Source organism: Melospiza melodia, chromosome 6, assembly GCF_035770615.1.
Source record: "Melospiza melodia melodia isolate bMelMel2 chromosome 6, bMelMel2.pri, whole genome shotgun sequence".
Lineage (NCBI taxonomy): Eukaryota > Metazoa > Chordata > Aves > Passeriformes > Passerellidae > Melospiza > Melospiza melodia.
In genome coordinates this window covers 61,426,423-61,439,714 of record NC_086199.1, presented here as the reverse complement: position 1 = coordinate 61,439,714, position 13,292 = coordinate 61,426,423, and the positions used below count along the sequence as shown (strand labels likewise).

General features: G+C 50.2%; 1 protein-coding gene across 1 annotated transcript; it reads right to left on the bottom strand.

Annotated features, from left to right (window-relative positions):
* Positions 1–1,664: 1,664 nt before the first annotated feature.
* Positions 1,665–2,516, bottom strand: CDKN1C (cyclin dependent kinase inhibitor 1C). The gene is made up of 2 exons (XM_063159535.1): positions 1,876–2,516; positions 1,665–1,786 (listed from the first exon to the last, which is right to left on the bottom strand). The coding sequence occupies exons 1-2, from the start codon at positions 2,324–2,326 to the stop codon at positions 1,665–1,667; spliced, it is 573 nt and encodes a 190-aa protein (XP_063015605.1). The 5' UTR covers positions 2,327–2,516.
* Positions 2,517–13,292: the final 10,776 nt, after the last annotated feature.

Genomic DNA, 13,292 nt, shown 5'->3' with positions numbered 1-13,292 from the left:
GAACAGGGCGAGCGCCCCGACCCCTCGGGGTTGCCTGAGGGTGCCGCGGCTTTAACCCGCCCTCAGGCCGCGGGGACGCCGCAAAGTGCTGCTGCTGCACGGCTGTGACAGCACTGTCACCAAAGCACTGTCAAAATGCTGCCTGGGAGGGTTTATTTCGCGTGAGTGTTGTTTTGCTTTTTACGTCGTTCAGGGCGAGCTAAAACTGCTGCGTTTCCCAGAACTGTTGTGTGTTAGTCCTGTAAATCATTGCTGGGCAAGAGGTACCAGGAAGTGCTTCCCTGCAGTAGCCAGGGCTCCGGGCTGGGGAGTGAGGGCCCGCGTAAAAGAGGGGGAGGGGGAAGGTTTGCACAGCCGCGACAGGCACCCGCAGGCACCGTCACCCCCCGAGGCTGTCCCCGACAGAGGCAGGCAGCGGCCACAGCCGCGATGTGGCGAGGGGGGCAGCCGGGCTCCTCCGGGGGGGCAGACACAGGCTCGGGAAGAAAAGGCGAACTGTTCGAAGTAACCATTACAGCGTACCGAAAGGCGAAGGCAGGGTGTGATGAAGGGCGTGTGGTCCCCTCACGCTAGGTTAACTCCGGCAGCACTCAGGAGTTTGAACTTGTTTTGAAGGGAGAAGCCCTCCCCCGTTCCCCTGCGGACCGCAGGCCCGCTTTCGGCGGCGGGGCGCTGGGGGGAGCGCCCTCCCCGCGGCGGGGTCGCGATCCGGGGTAGCCGGGCCGAGGGAGGAGCCCCCGCCCCGAGAGACTCAGACGGGGCTGGGCTCCCCGCCCCAGCCGCCGGGGCTGTCCCTGCCACCCCCCGCCCCCCGGACTTCCCCTCCAGCACACACCAAGCAGGATTGCGGCCGTTTCCTTTTATTTAATTTCATATTGAAGTTGTGGCATTATTTGCAGTGGTACAGACCGGCTCAGGCTCCATTGAAAGAGATTTTGTCTTCAAGTAAAGTCTAAAAAATATTTTGATTCATAGCTACATCTCGTGAATGCAAAAAAAAAAAATCCACTATAAAAATAAATTTACATTTTGTGAATAACAAAAGCAAATATAGTGCCCTTTGGCTTAACCAAAAGAAAAAAAAAAAGACTATTGGATGTCAAAGTTATCCACGTTTCTGACATAAATAGAAAATATAAGTTAGTATAACTCTTAAAAAAAGTTTTGTACAAATATACACTTGTTTTTTTTTAATTTTTCCTTTTTTTTTGCACTGAGAGCTCAGCAGAGATTAAACATTTCTTATAAATGACTTTTAAAGCTTTACACTTCTGGCCAGTGTACTCACATTAGGCATAATACATTTCTATACAGAACGTCATACATTGCACTGTTGTACGATAACACTGCTCCGTGCGCGGCCGGCGCTGCGGCTCCGCTCCGGCTCCCGCAGCCGGGCCGGGCGGGCGCGGGGGGGTCCCGGCTCTCCGCGCCGCCCGCCCCGGCCCCCCGCGTCTGCCTCCGGGGCGTCGCGCCTCCCGCGGCGGCGCGCCTCTCCCGTGGGTGCAGTAGTGCAAAAGTCTGGAGGAGAACAAAAAAGAGAAGGGGGGAGAAAAAAATAAGCAAGGGAAAAGTAATTGGTCGTGGTATAGGAAGTAAGGAAGAGAGCGCGGCAGAAAGCGCCCGGACAGCCTCGCCCGCTCCCGGGGCGCGTCTTACCTGGCTCACCGGAGCCGCTTGCGGGGAGTCTGCTCAGCCGGCACGGCGGCGGGGGGCGGCGGGCAGCCGCTGGGGCGCTCCGCCGCCGCCTTGGGCTCCGCCGGCCTTTTTCTCCTCGCGAAGAAATCTGGATGGGGGACGGAGAGGAAAGAGGGGTCCGTCAGCCAGTGCGGCGGGACGCCCCCCGTCCCCCAGGCTCCCCGGCTCCCCACGCACCTGTGATGCGGGCGGTCGGGCCCCTCCGGAGGAGCCGCATGCCGCGGCGGCGGGGCGCTGCGCGGTTCTCCCGGCTCAGGCGGGCCCCGGGGCCCTTGCCGGCGGCGGGCGGCGGCGGCGGGGACGGGGGCGCCCGGACGAGGGGGACGCGGCACCGTCCCACCTGCAGAGTCTCCCGGTAGAAAGCGGGCACGGCGCCGGCCTCCACCTCCTCCCAGCGCAGGCGGCCGGGCCCCGGCAGCGGCGTGTCGGTTTGGAAGTTGTAGTCCCAGCGCCGCTGGTCGTCCTCCCCCATCTCCCGCAGGCGCTCCCGCAGCTCCCGGCCCAGCTCCTCGTGGTCCACCGGCCCGAAGAGGCTCCTGCAGACGGGGCTGCGGCCGTGCTCGACCAGGGCTCGCCGGGCCGAGAGGCGCTCCAGGGCGGCGGTACCGGAGAGGTGCACGTTGGACATCGCCGCCGGGCCGGGAAGGCGTGCGTGCCCCCCCGCCGCTCCTCTCCTGCCGTCCTGTCCCGTCCACTCGCTCCCTTGCGCTCAGAGCCGCCCTGCCTCCCGCCTTTGAACCCCTGCCCCCGGCCGCTGCCTTTTAAACCCCGCTCCCCGCGAGTGCGAGCAAAACACCATTAGCATAATAGTGTTTCCCTGCCGCCGGCCCGCCGCGATTGGCGGGGCCCCCCCCCGCCGCCCCCCGGCCCCCGGCGGCAGCGCTGCTGCCCGCGCCCTCCATTGGCTGCGCCGGGCAGCGCCGCGCCGCCGCCGGCCGCATTGGCCCGCCCTGGCCCGGCCCGGCCCGGGGGGGCGGCCCCGGCGCTGGCCCGGCCCCGGAGGGCGGCAGCCGCGCTCCCCGCCCGCGGCCGGCCCCGCTCCCTTTGTCTGCCGCCGGCCGCAGCTCCGCCGCCGCGTCCAAGCCGGCGACTTTCGGGGTTGTTTTTTTCCCCCTCGCTCCGCGTTGCCTTTTCCGCGTGAAGGGTGCGTGTGGGAGTGTTTTTACTATTATTTTTTACTATTATTTTGTTTGAGATTTTAAAATTTTTTCTCCTCGAGGAGTGTCGCTAGTTTTTTCAGCATCCGTGGAGCGCGGGGGCTTGGGGCGGGGGAGGCGATGCGTGTGGAGGAAAACGGGATCGTTTCTGGCTCGGAGATTTTTATTACTCTGCTGCAAAACAAAGCGAGATGCTTGCAGATTTCAAAACAAGCCGAAGGCTATTTTTAAAAATAGAGCTTCTCAGCTGCATGGAAGTAATAACTTGCAGCCTTAGTGAATAGAAGTACATGAAAACCACAGCATTTTCCTCTCCTGACTTTAAAACCCACATAATACGTGTTTGTTCACTGCAGATGAACTAATCTTGCTATTGTGTTGCCAGGGATCAGCTGGCTTGTGCTTTACATTTTCTGCAGGTCACTGCAATCATTGCCTTTTGTTGTTTTGGGATGGAGGAGTATGAAAGGAAAAGAAGGGGGAGCATAATTGACATCGTGCTAAAATTGGTCCCACAACATCATCACAGCGTTGATGCGCATCTCAGAGGGTCATCGTGACAATGATTTTTTCATCTGCAGCCAACAAGGGGAAAGAAGAACCTCTTTCATGCAGTGTGTTTGGGAACCCCCTCACTCATGTCCCTATGGCTCTTGCCTTTGGGAAGTTCAAACCCTTGAGCAAAGACAACCAATTCCTAGAGGGAATAAAATTAATATTAATTCCTAGCATGTGCTGGCTTTGCAGAGACTGCCCCAGATGCCTACTTGCTGCAGGGCTGGAGGGGTTGCAGCTTTGGGCAATGGTGCCCACAGGTAGGTCTGCTTCAAGAAGAGAGGAATTTGTCTTTGCATCCATGCAAAGGCCTTGCCAGGTGCACCAAAGTCAATCTGTGGTGTTTCCACATTTGTCCCACCTCTGTGCCAGAGCAGCCCTCCAGCAGTGCTGGGGACCCTCACTCCCGTGCTTGCCAAGCCAGTGAGGAGCTTGTGGCAGCTGGGACAGCCCCTGTCACCTCCCATGTGCTGCACCTTCAGTGGTGCTTCCCAAGCCTGCCTGCCCCAGGAGGCACCAGCAGTGCCCGTGGGTTTGGATCCATGCACCTGCGGTTGGCTGCTGCTGGCAGAGAGAATGCTGGAGCCTGGCTCTCTGCACAGGAAGGATCTATCCATGCTCAGGCTGCTGAGCAGTGAGATGCTATGCCAGGTTTGATCTCCTGAAGTCATTTCCTGATGTTTGTGGGGCAGGTGGGATGCTGGGTGGGGAGTGTCTGTAGCTTGGTGATGGAGAGAAGAAGATGCAGCAGGTGCCTTCAGGGTGCAGATCCCCACTTGTTTCCTGGGCTGGCATGGAAGAAGATTTTGCAGACCAGTGGTACAGTCAGAGCACTTTCATTTCACTAATGGTGATAGCACTGGTGTTTTAAGGAATGGGAAGATTTTTTTTTTTTTTTTGTTTAAAGATGCTTTCACACCTGGCAGAAGATTTTGCAGACTGGTGGTACAGACAGAGCACTTTCATTTCACTAATGGTGATAGCACTGGTGTTCTAAGAAATGTGAGGACTTTTTTCTTTTAAAGATGCTTGTTCAGATGTTATGTTCCTAACAGCCATTCTCAGTTTCCCAGGTGAGCTGGACAGCCTACCCATGTGGCTGCTTTAGGTGACTATTACCCCACTGTCCTTTCCATCCCAAAATGGCCCCTGAAGATGGCCATATGGACGTCTCTTGGCTCCAAGGTTGCATTTTAGGGAGCAGGTCATGAAAAGTTCCTCATCACTAAGAGCACATCATCTCAAAAAGCAGGAGGTGCACATCATCTAGGCACAGGTTCAGCCAGGAGAGGAGGTGTGGGTCTCACAAGCTGGGATGGTTGGAGAACATGGCACAGTGTTCACCTGGGGACTTCTCTCAGCAGCCATCAAATGCATCTCTCGGGATATAGGTTGGGGTGGTTCTAGGAATAAATGTGCTGTGCAGAGAAAATAATTTGAGGTCCTTAAGAAACCTGCTGGAAAAGTGCCCTCTGTTCAAGACTCGAGCCAAAGGCAATGGCCAGGTCCCTGCAGACAGGAGCTCTTTGTGAGGAGTCCTCGTGAGCCTGCTGCCGTCCTCCCTCCGTGCCAGCGAAGCCAGTGACCGCCCTTCCTGTGTTCTGCCTCCTTGATTTTAGACATTCCTGCCATGAAAGCTGCATGGCAGCAAGATCCCCTGCTGTTTGCAAGGTGTGGGTGTGCCCTCTGCAAAATCCACGTGTTGTCCTTTCAAACCCTTCCCCGAGGTGAACCAATATTTACGCAGCGCTTGAGGGAGGCAAGGAACGACGGTTTCAACGCTCAGGAGTTGCCTTGTGTGAGGCCACTTCACCTTCCAGCTCACCTGGGAGGTAAAGTAGCTCAGGTTTGAGATTACCACCCCTGTTTATTTTAGTTCAGCTTCCTCACTGTTAATGCTCCCTAATGCTTTTGACTCGATTTTTTTGTCCCACTGTACATTTTGGTTTTAAGGTGGTGGTGACAGTCCTGGCCACTTTCTGCTCACAGGTTCTAGCACTGTCTGGTTTTTTGTGTGGAGATAGAGGGCATCCAGCCCATTTGAGAAGGAGTACTGTATGCACAGTACTTAATTAATTTAGTGGATCTGTGAACTCTCAGGCCAGAGGGGTAGGTTATGATCCTCTAAACCAGCAGTTTCCCTAACATGAGCCACAAAATCTTACCCAAGAGCTCCTACCACCAAGCCTATTAGCTTCTTTAGAAATTCCTGCTCCAGAACACTAAGCAGAGTAATTACTGCTATGGTTAGAACAATGCCCCATGAGAATGAAACGTTTTTGCTCAAAATATCCAAGTCATACGTGCTTATGTCAGGAAAAATAATGACTTTAACTAGTGTGTATTCCTGCTGGTTGCTCTGTTTCAAAAAGGTGAGGGGAGGGAAAAGCAAACTCCTTTATGGCCTGTGCATCATTGCAAAGGGATTGCAATTGCAGGAGGTTTATTGCATTTGACTATTTCTGTTTGGAAAGGGTCCAGGTTGACTGTCAGAGCCAGGGCTGAGTCTGATGGCTTGGCAGATAGGGGAAGAGAGGTCCTTGCACTGGAAACTGAGCAAGGAGTAACCAAGGAGATTTGATAGGAAGTTATGGAGGTAACAAAAGAGAGGTTCCTGGTGCTCTGATTCTGATGGGGCTGACTGTTGTGCAACTCCAGGTTAACTTACTCAGAAGAGAGGGTTTAGTGAGATGCTTATGTATAGAGGCACACAGTCCCCATGACATGGTGCCATGGAGGAGCACTCCTCTGTTTTTTGGCAAGTCTTGGAGTGAGCTTCTCCTGCAAGATTGTCCTCAGCATGCTGCCAGACAAGCAGACCTGTTGTTGGGCCCCTGAGACTGCGAGGTTTGTGCTCTCCACTCATTTCCTTTAGTACATGGTTATTATCTGCACCCAGCAATGTTTAACTCAAGATTCTTCAACTGTTGTATGATCTACATGTGATTGCTTCATTTCAGAATGTGTTATATCCCATAATTGCTTTAGCAGAGGCATAGACCAATAGACATTGGTACTTTATCTCCTTTGCACTTCTCTTTTACTAAGCATGTGATTATATGCAATTTGCATTTATACCAGTGGCAATTTTGCTTGGTACTTTGGAATCCTGCTTAAATAAACTGATTAGAATTAAGGTTCAAGTTAGGACAGACTGCTCAATCTCTTCATCAAGGATTTTCCACCATCAAAGTGACAATTAAAATTATTCAAACTGGTATAGACTCAGAATTTTCCATTTCTTGACAAGGTCATAAAGTGTCAAATTACCAGATTTGATAGCTGGGCAAAACCACACTATTACTAGGGTTAAAATGGGTAAAGGAAATCTGAGCAGAACCCTGGAAAAATTCTGGCAGCTTTAATTCAGTTTGAATTGCTTTTTGTTGTGTTCTCAAAAAAAAAAAAAAAAAAAGGCATAAGCTAATATCTCAGACAAAAAAAAATTGCTTCATTTAATTTAATTTCCTTTAATTATTTTTTTTATTATGCCTTCTGTTCTTGGTTGTTAAAAGAAGAGCCAGTCTTGCTGTCCAGCTGCTGTGCATCATTAGGGTAGCACAAAGGTAGCAGTGAATTTAGCCTAATCTATTGATGGACCTGCCAGTGCACCAGGGGCCATTGCATTCTCTCTTCACACTCCTCTTTTGCTCTTGCCATCATGTTGTTTTAGTAGATGAACTCCACTCGCCATCTGGCTCCTCATCCTGACTGGGAGCCTGGCTCGTTTGCAGGATGCTGTTATCTGGGAAAGCAGGCTGGCAATGCAGGTCCCCAGCAGCATTTTGAGCTCGCAGTACGTACCTGTGGAGGGTGGCTCTTTTTTGCTCGCTGTCTATGTAGTGATATTTTAGCAGAGGTTAAATGCTCCATTTATTTATATTTCCTGCTTTTCTGTTGCTGTAATTGCTGTCAAAGTCATGCTCCACGCTCACAGGTCCTGTTCATTGCCACTCTCTGCATTGAACTAGAGCTTTGCGTTTTGCTTGTTTTGACATTCCCCTCGCCTTTCATCTTGATCCACGGCAATATTATTTTTGGAGTAGCTTTTCATAGGTTATTTCTACTTTATGTAGGGGGAGGTAGTGGTGAAGGGGCCATTACGCAGGTTTTATTTTTGGTTTCATGTTTCTTAAGTAAACAGGTTTTTTACTGCTGGTAGTCCAGTCCTGAAGGAGATCCTTCATGGCCCGGAGTGTTGCAGAGGGGAGGTGCCTGGTCCCCAAGCAAGCCCAAGAGCAGCGGTAAGTGCATCACAGGCATCTCCACGTGGATGTCAGCACATGCCTAGAGGGAACACAACCTACTGAGTATGGAAAAACTCCCCAAAGCCTTAGAAACGTCATGAAATCTGACTTTGAAAGCAACACACACCCGAGAAGTTGAGGCTGTCTAAAGAATGCTGACGACGAAGACCTTAAAAACAGAGTGAAGGGAGAGCTAAACGAACCCAAATTTTACTCGCCCCAGTCCGTGCGGCGCTGGCGGAAAACCGACCGGGGCAGCCGCGTTTGCTCTCGGGCCGTGCCCGCAGCCCGTCCCGCCCGAGCCCCGTCCGGCGCGGCGGAGCCTGGTGAGGCGATGTGCGGGGCAATGGTGCCCTCTAATGTCGGCCCTGCCGCCTTCCCCGCTTCCCCGCGGCCGCCGCACCTTGCCCACAGCGCCAGCCCCGCTCTGCCCGGAGCCCCCGGAGCACACCTCGCCCCGCAGCCTCTGCACCTTCCCCGCAGCCCCCCGAGCACCCCTCGCCCAGCGATGAGGCAGGGCCGCTGCGGGCACACCGGGGCTGGGGCCTTATCGGTGCCTTCTCCCGCCGCCCAGCCCCGGGCCGGCTGCGGCTCGTTTCAGGCTCTTTGCTTCCCCACAGAGATCCCTCAGGGCATGGTTTGCTGGGGACACTGCTCTGCAGGCCGCCCTGGGCAGCTTTGCGGGAGCAGGTTATGGAAAAGTGCAGATTTTCATTCTGTACGGTGTGCACAGTGCTTCTAGAGTAAGGAAATACATTTTAGCTGTAACCACCATCCTAAAGGTTTCTTAAGTTGCTCCAAGTTTGTACCATTCTTTGGCAAGATTTGTGAATAGAAGAATACACTCACTTTTTTTGGTGAGAAATTAGGGTTGAAGTGTAAGTTTGCTATTGTAAACTCATAGAATGGCTTGCTTTGCAAGGGACATTAAAGGCTATCTTGTTCTGATCCCCCTGCTGTGGGCAGGGACATCTTCCACCAACCAGAACAGGTTGCTCTTGTTCTAGGGCCCCATCCAACCTGGCCTTGAACATTTCTAGGGATGGGACATCCCCAACTTCTCTGGGCGAAATGTAGCAGCGTCTCACCACCCTCACAGCAAAGAATTTCTTCTTAATATCTTTCCTAAATCTTTTGGTTTAAAACCATTAGCCCTCCTTCTGTCATTGCCACTTCTCAAATGTGACAGATGTGACTTAGCTCAATGGCAGCTCTAACCCTGGCAATCCAAGAGAAGCAGATCCAGCTCTAGAGGATGCAGACCTTGAGACACTTGTCTGGCTTCATGGAGGCCTGGCGTGTCCCAAGGAGCCCCAGGAGTTTTGTTTTTTACATTTTCCTGCGGTGGGTTCCCTCTCTAGGAGCGGCTGGCAAAGCAGTGCAGTGCTGTGGGTTCTGGCTGTTCCTTCTCTTGCGCTCCAGGCTGGATTCCCTCTGCTTATCTGCCTCCCCTTCAGGGCTTGCTCCCTCTATTGGTGCGATGGGCTGTTGAGATATCCTGCAGTGACGCAGCATGGTGAGATCATCTTCCCTCCCTCCTCACCCCCCGGCTTCTTGTTTGTAATCTTTGATTAATTTATCTTCTTGCCTACGGCTTTAAATTTGCTTTTAGGGCAGTAACTTTCTGAAGACACAGCATTAAAATTTTATTTTTTTCTTAATCTTGGAAAGCAATCACTTTATAATCTCTCTACTAGAATCATAGCATTAATTTTGCTGCAAGCATTGAATGTGGACCAAACATCACCAAGCCAGTGGTGAACCTGCAGAGGGAGGGTTTCAAAGAACTCCCCTGGGGGAGTCCATCACGTTCATTTTACAGCAGTTTAACCATAATAGGGCTGCCATGCCCACAATCAGGTATGTATTCCTACAGAGTGAGGAGTTAATTGTACCTGGCTCCAGCAGCACATCTATACCATGCAGAACAATTAGTGCTGTGCCTCATTGCTGGGAGCTCAGCCTGTGTTATATATAAAGGGGCAGCATTAAGGGATTTGTATGTGCCATCCACAACAGCACTCAGCACAAATCCCACCAGCCTTCAGCCTCCTGCAGATCCAAAGAGAAAACAAGTGCCATGTCCCCTAACAAGGCAGAAAAGGTGGAAGGCCACAGGTAGCACTGGCCTAAAGGCTTTCTAATGGTTTGCATTACACCCAGTGACGCAGCTAATTCTTAATGAGGCAGTTCTTGAGCTTTGGACAGAGGCTGGAAGGTCGTGTTACCTGAGATCATGGTTGGAAATGTTACTGAATACTCTGATTACATGTGATTCTAGTGTCCCTTGGTAGATGGTGGAGGCCAGAAGAAAGTCAAGTTTTTCCCTGTGCTGTGACCAGGTTGAAAAATCATCAGGTTGTCCTGTAGCCTTTCAAGTTTCCCCTTAGCAGCTGCTCTGAAACTTCTTTCAGGAGTTATTGCTAAAACAAGGGTGTAGGGCAATGAGCTCCAGGTGCCCAGCTCTCCGTTTCAGCTAGGATGACTTTTGGACTTCGGACAGGAGAATCAGGCACAAAGAGATTAATTTGTACCTGAGTTTCTCAATTAAACTTTAATTCCATGAAGGTGCAATTAAAACCACACCCTGATGCTGTGCAAGATAACAGATATCTCACTGGTGCTCAGTGAGTGTGCACGTCAGGGCATTTCAAAATGACATGGCGCAAATTCTTCTGGTGTGAACCAGGAGACACATTCTCAAACATAGCCATAACCAAATGGGTCTGAAACAAATGTTTTCCTAACAGTAAAAACACAAGAGGAGCTGGATGAAAGACTTGAAAGTTAAATTCTGGCAGCATGGAAATCAGAGGCAAAACTCCCAGTGGATTGGGGTCATGGTTTCAGTCTAAAGCCAAGTAATCCAGATCCTGTACTTCTTAAAATAAAAATGAGTCAGCTGGTCATCGTTGGTATTCAAAGAGAAAAAAGAAACCAGGTGAAATCATTTAAGCTGACAGTGGCCAAATGGTTGTGAGCTTGCTCTGGAAGGAAATAAATACATCTGGAGGTGTTATGTTTACAGAATCTCATTGCTCTCTGGATCAAATGCACTTGCTTTGCAGATGGAAGAATGGCTACTTCTTTTTTTTTTTTTTCTCCTTTTTTAACCACCAGGCTGCAACTTTAATCTAGAGTCTTTTCTTTTCATGCACCGCAGCCATTAAGCAAGATTTGTCTGTGACCTGCCCTGGCAGTCCTGCAGCTTCTGAGGGCACCTCCACTGGGATTTGTGGTGGTTGTTGCTTCACCTGTGCAGAGATGGCTGAATTTGGCAATTTGATTGATGAGGCTTAGAAGGAATATAACCCACTACTCCCCTGGTGGTACTGGGCAATAAATAAAAGGAGCAAATCCTTATTTTTTTGTTTGGAAGGCAGTGAGGAGAGAGGCTGGGCAGACCTACTGAGTGTATTTGTGTCAGTTTTGACAGGAGCCTTCAGGACCCAGTCAAGTTTGGAAGTTGGGGAATTACTTCCCAGCACCCTACCTGGGGCAGTTTTACAGAGCTAGTCTAAAAATTTGTAAAACTTGCTTGATTTCTGCATTATGAGCCTGTGATCATCTCAGGGACAAGCTTTAAAAAATATTTTCAAATACTTTTTTAAAATAAATAGCTCTTAGGGATTTTGTCTTGGGAAAATCTGTGTGTGCCCTCATGTCCTGATGCAAAGGTTGGATCCTAACAGTGTGCGAAGTCTGTTGTGATTCTTTACAAAGAGAGATAAACTTAATTCACAGGTCTTGGTGTTGTTCCAAAATAATTCTAAAGAACTATTATAAAAATTGTGCTTTCAAGAGAGAACAATTGAGCAGGTTTGGTGTCTTCTTGTGACACACATACCTGCAACATGCTAGAAATGCATCCTCATTGTTGGCTCTGAGGGAAGGCCATGCCTGTAGAGGTTGAAACTGGAAATAAGAGGATCAAATGGTACCATGCAGGTTCTGGCTTCTTACAGGAAAATTTCAGATGTATTTGAAGAGGGATTTAATTATGTGATAGAGTAGGCTGAACTTAGATATGTGTTTTCTGAACTTTTCCACTCTCATCTATCTGTCCATGCTAGAGTTGTATTCAGTGTTCAGCACTACTTTTGCTTGAAAATTTTCCCCAAACCACTGTGAAGATTCCTCATATCCCACTCAAGAGCCCTAGTGGGTTCCCCCTACAATTTCAGTGCTAAGGAGTCCATGAGGAATTCCCACTTCCAGCAAAGGTGATTTGATTTCTTTTTGTCTCAGATAAATTCAAGCAGAGATTTAATGGGAAGCCAGGAGGAAACAATGAAGCATCTCCAAAGTCTTCTGGTGGTTTGAACAAAACCCCCAGCATTTGTAGGACTGTCATTTTTCTTGTATTTCTAACTAAAATCAAGATTGTAATTGTTCTCTCTGAGTAGCCGTGCCTAGAGCCTTTTTTGCTGATGCAGGGGCTGCAGAGAGGACACCTCCAAGGGCTTGTGTCCTTCAGATCTTTAAGAACGTTGGTTTTCCTGGTGAATATTTGACTGATACTCAGGGGTACATGCTCTGCTCCAGTTTGCAGCAGTGTGAGCTCCAGAATTTGCTCTAATCTTACAAGACCATTCAAGCCTTCATCTGAAATGAGGTGTTTTACTTAGAGGGAGAAGAACAAAAACCTTGGACGAGGCTTTGTAAGTCATTTAGAGCCCAGATCAGTCAGGGGCTGTGAAGCCATGTTTGCACATTTCACCGTTTTTGAGCTGCTGGTAAATCCAGCCTGCATGACTCTGGATATCTTTGTTCTCTCCCTGCCATAGGCAGCAAATCTCTGCAACATAGGTTTGTCCCCCACTCGTGTAGGGGGTGGTTCCATGGGGTCAGCTGTCCTCTCCCCACTCCTGGCATGTTGGTTCTGTGCAAGACTGGGAGAGGAAATGTCTCCCCTGGCCCTGGATTTGTAAGGATTTGTCTCAGCATGTAGCACAGACCCTCTTCTGTGCATGGAGCTGTCTCTGGGATGTGCAGGATTTTGCAGACACATGCTTTGCCCTTTCCTACTTGCTCCATACAGAAATGTGCACTTGCAGGAGCACTGGATGCACACCCGTGTTTTGTTTGTGCTGTGTACAGCTTTGTTGGAAGGGATGACAGAGGGATTCTTGTTGCATTGTGCTGCTGGTGGTCTCCTGAATGCTTGAGGTTTATAAATCAGGCAATTGTTTGACTCTGACACAGGAAAATGTTTTGGTAAAGGCAGAAGGCTTGAGACTAGTTGAAAATGTCTGGGACTCCCATTGTGTGGAGAATGTTGAGTGCAGAGGAAATCTGCAGCATTCCTACAGCAAACCACAACAAGAAGCTCCATACAGCCCCAATCAGTCACAAGTCTCATATAAATTATAATGGCCTAAATGTTATTTAAATGATAAACAGCTTTTGCATTCCAGACATTGCTGCAATTCCAGAAGGTGGCTGTGTAATACCAGCTGAATGAAATATTGTACATTGCAGGCGAAGTTTGAGCCTCCATTCGTGTGTGCATCCGGATTTATCACTTCTAGAATATTCTTTGGCTGTGAACCCCAGACTGCCAATGCACTGTGTGTATCTTGGAGCCCAGGGCTTCATCCATTATCCAGCAGTGAGTTGTCTGAAGACTGGGCAT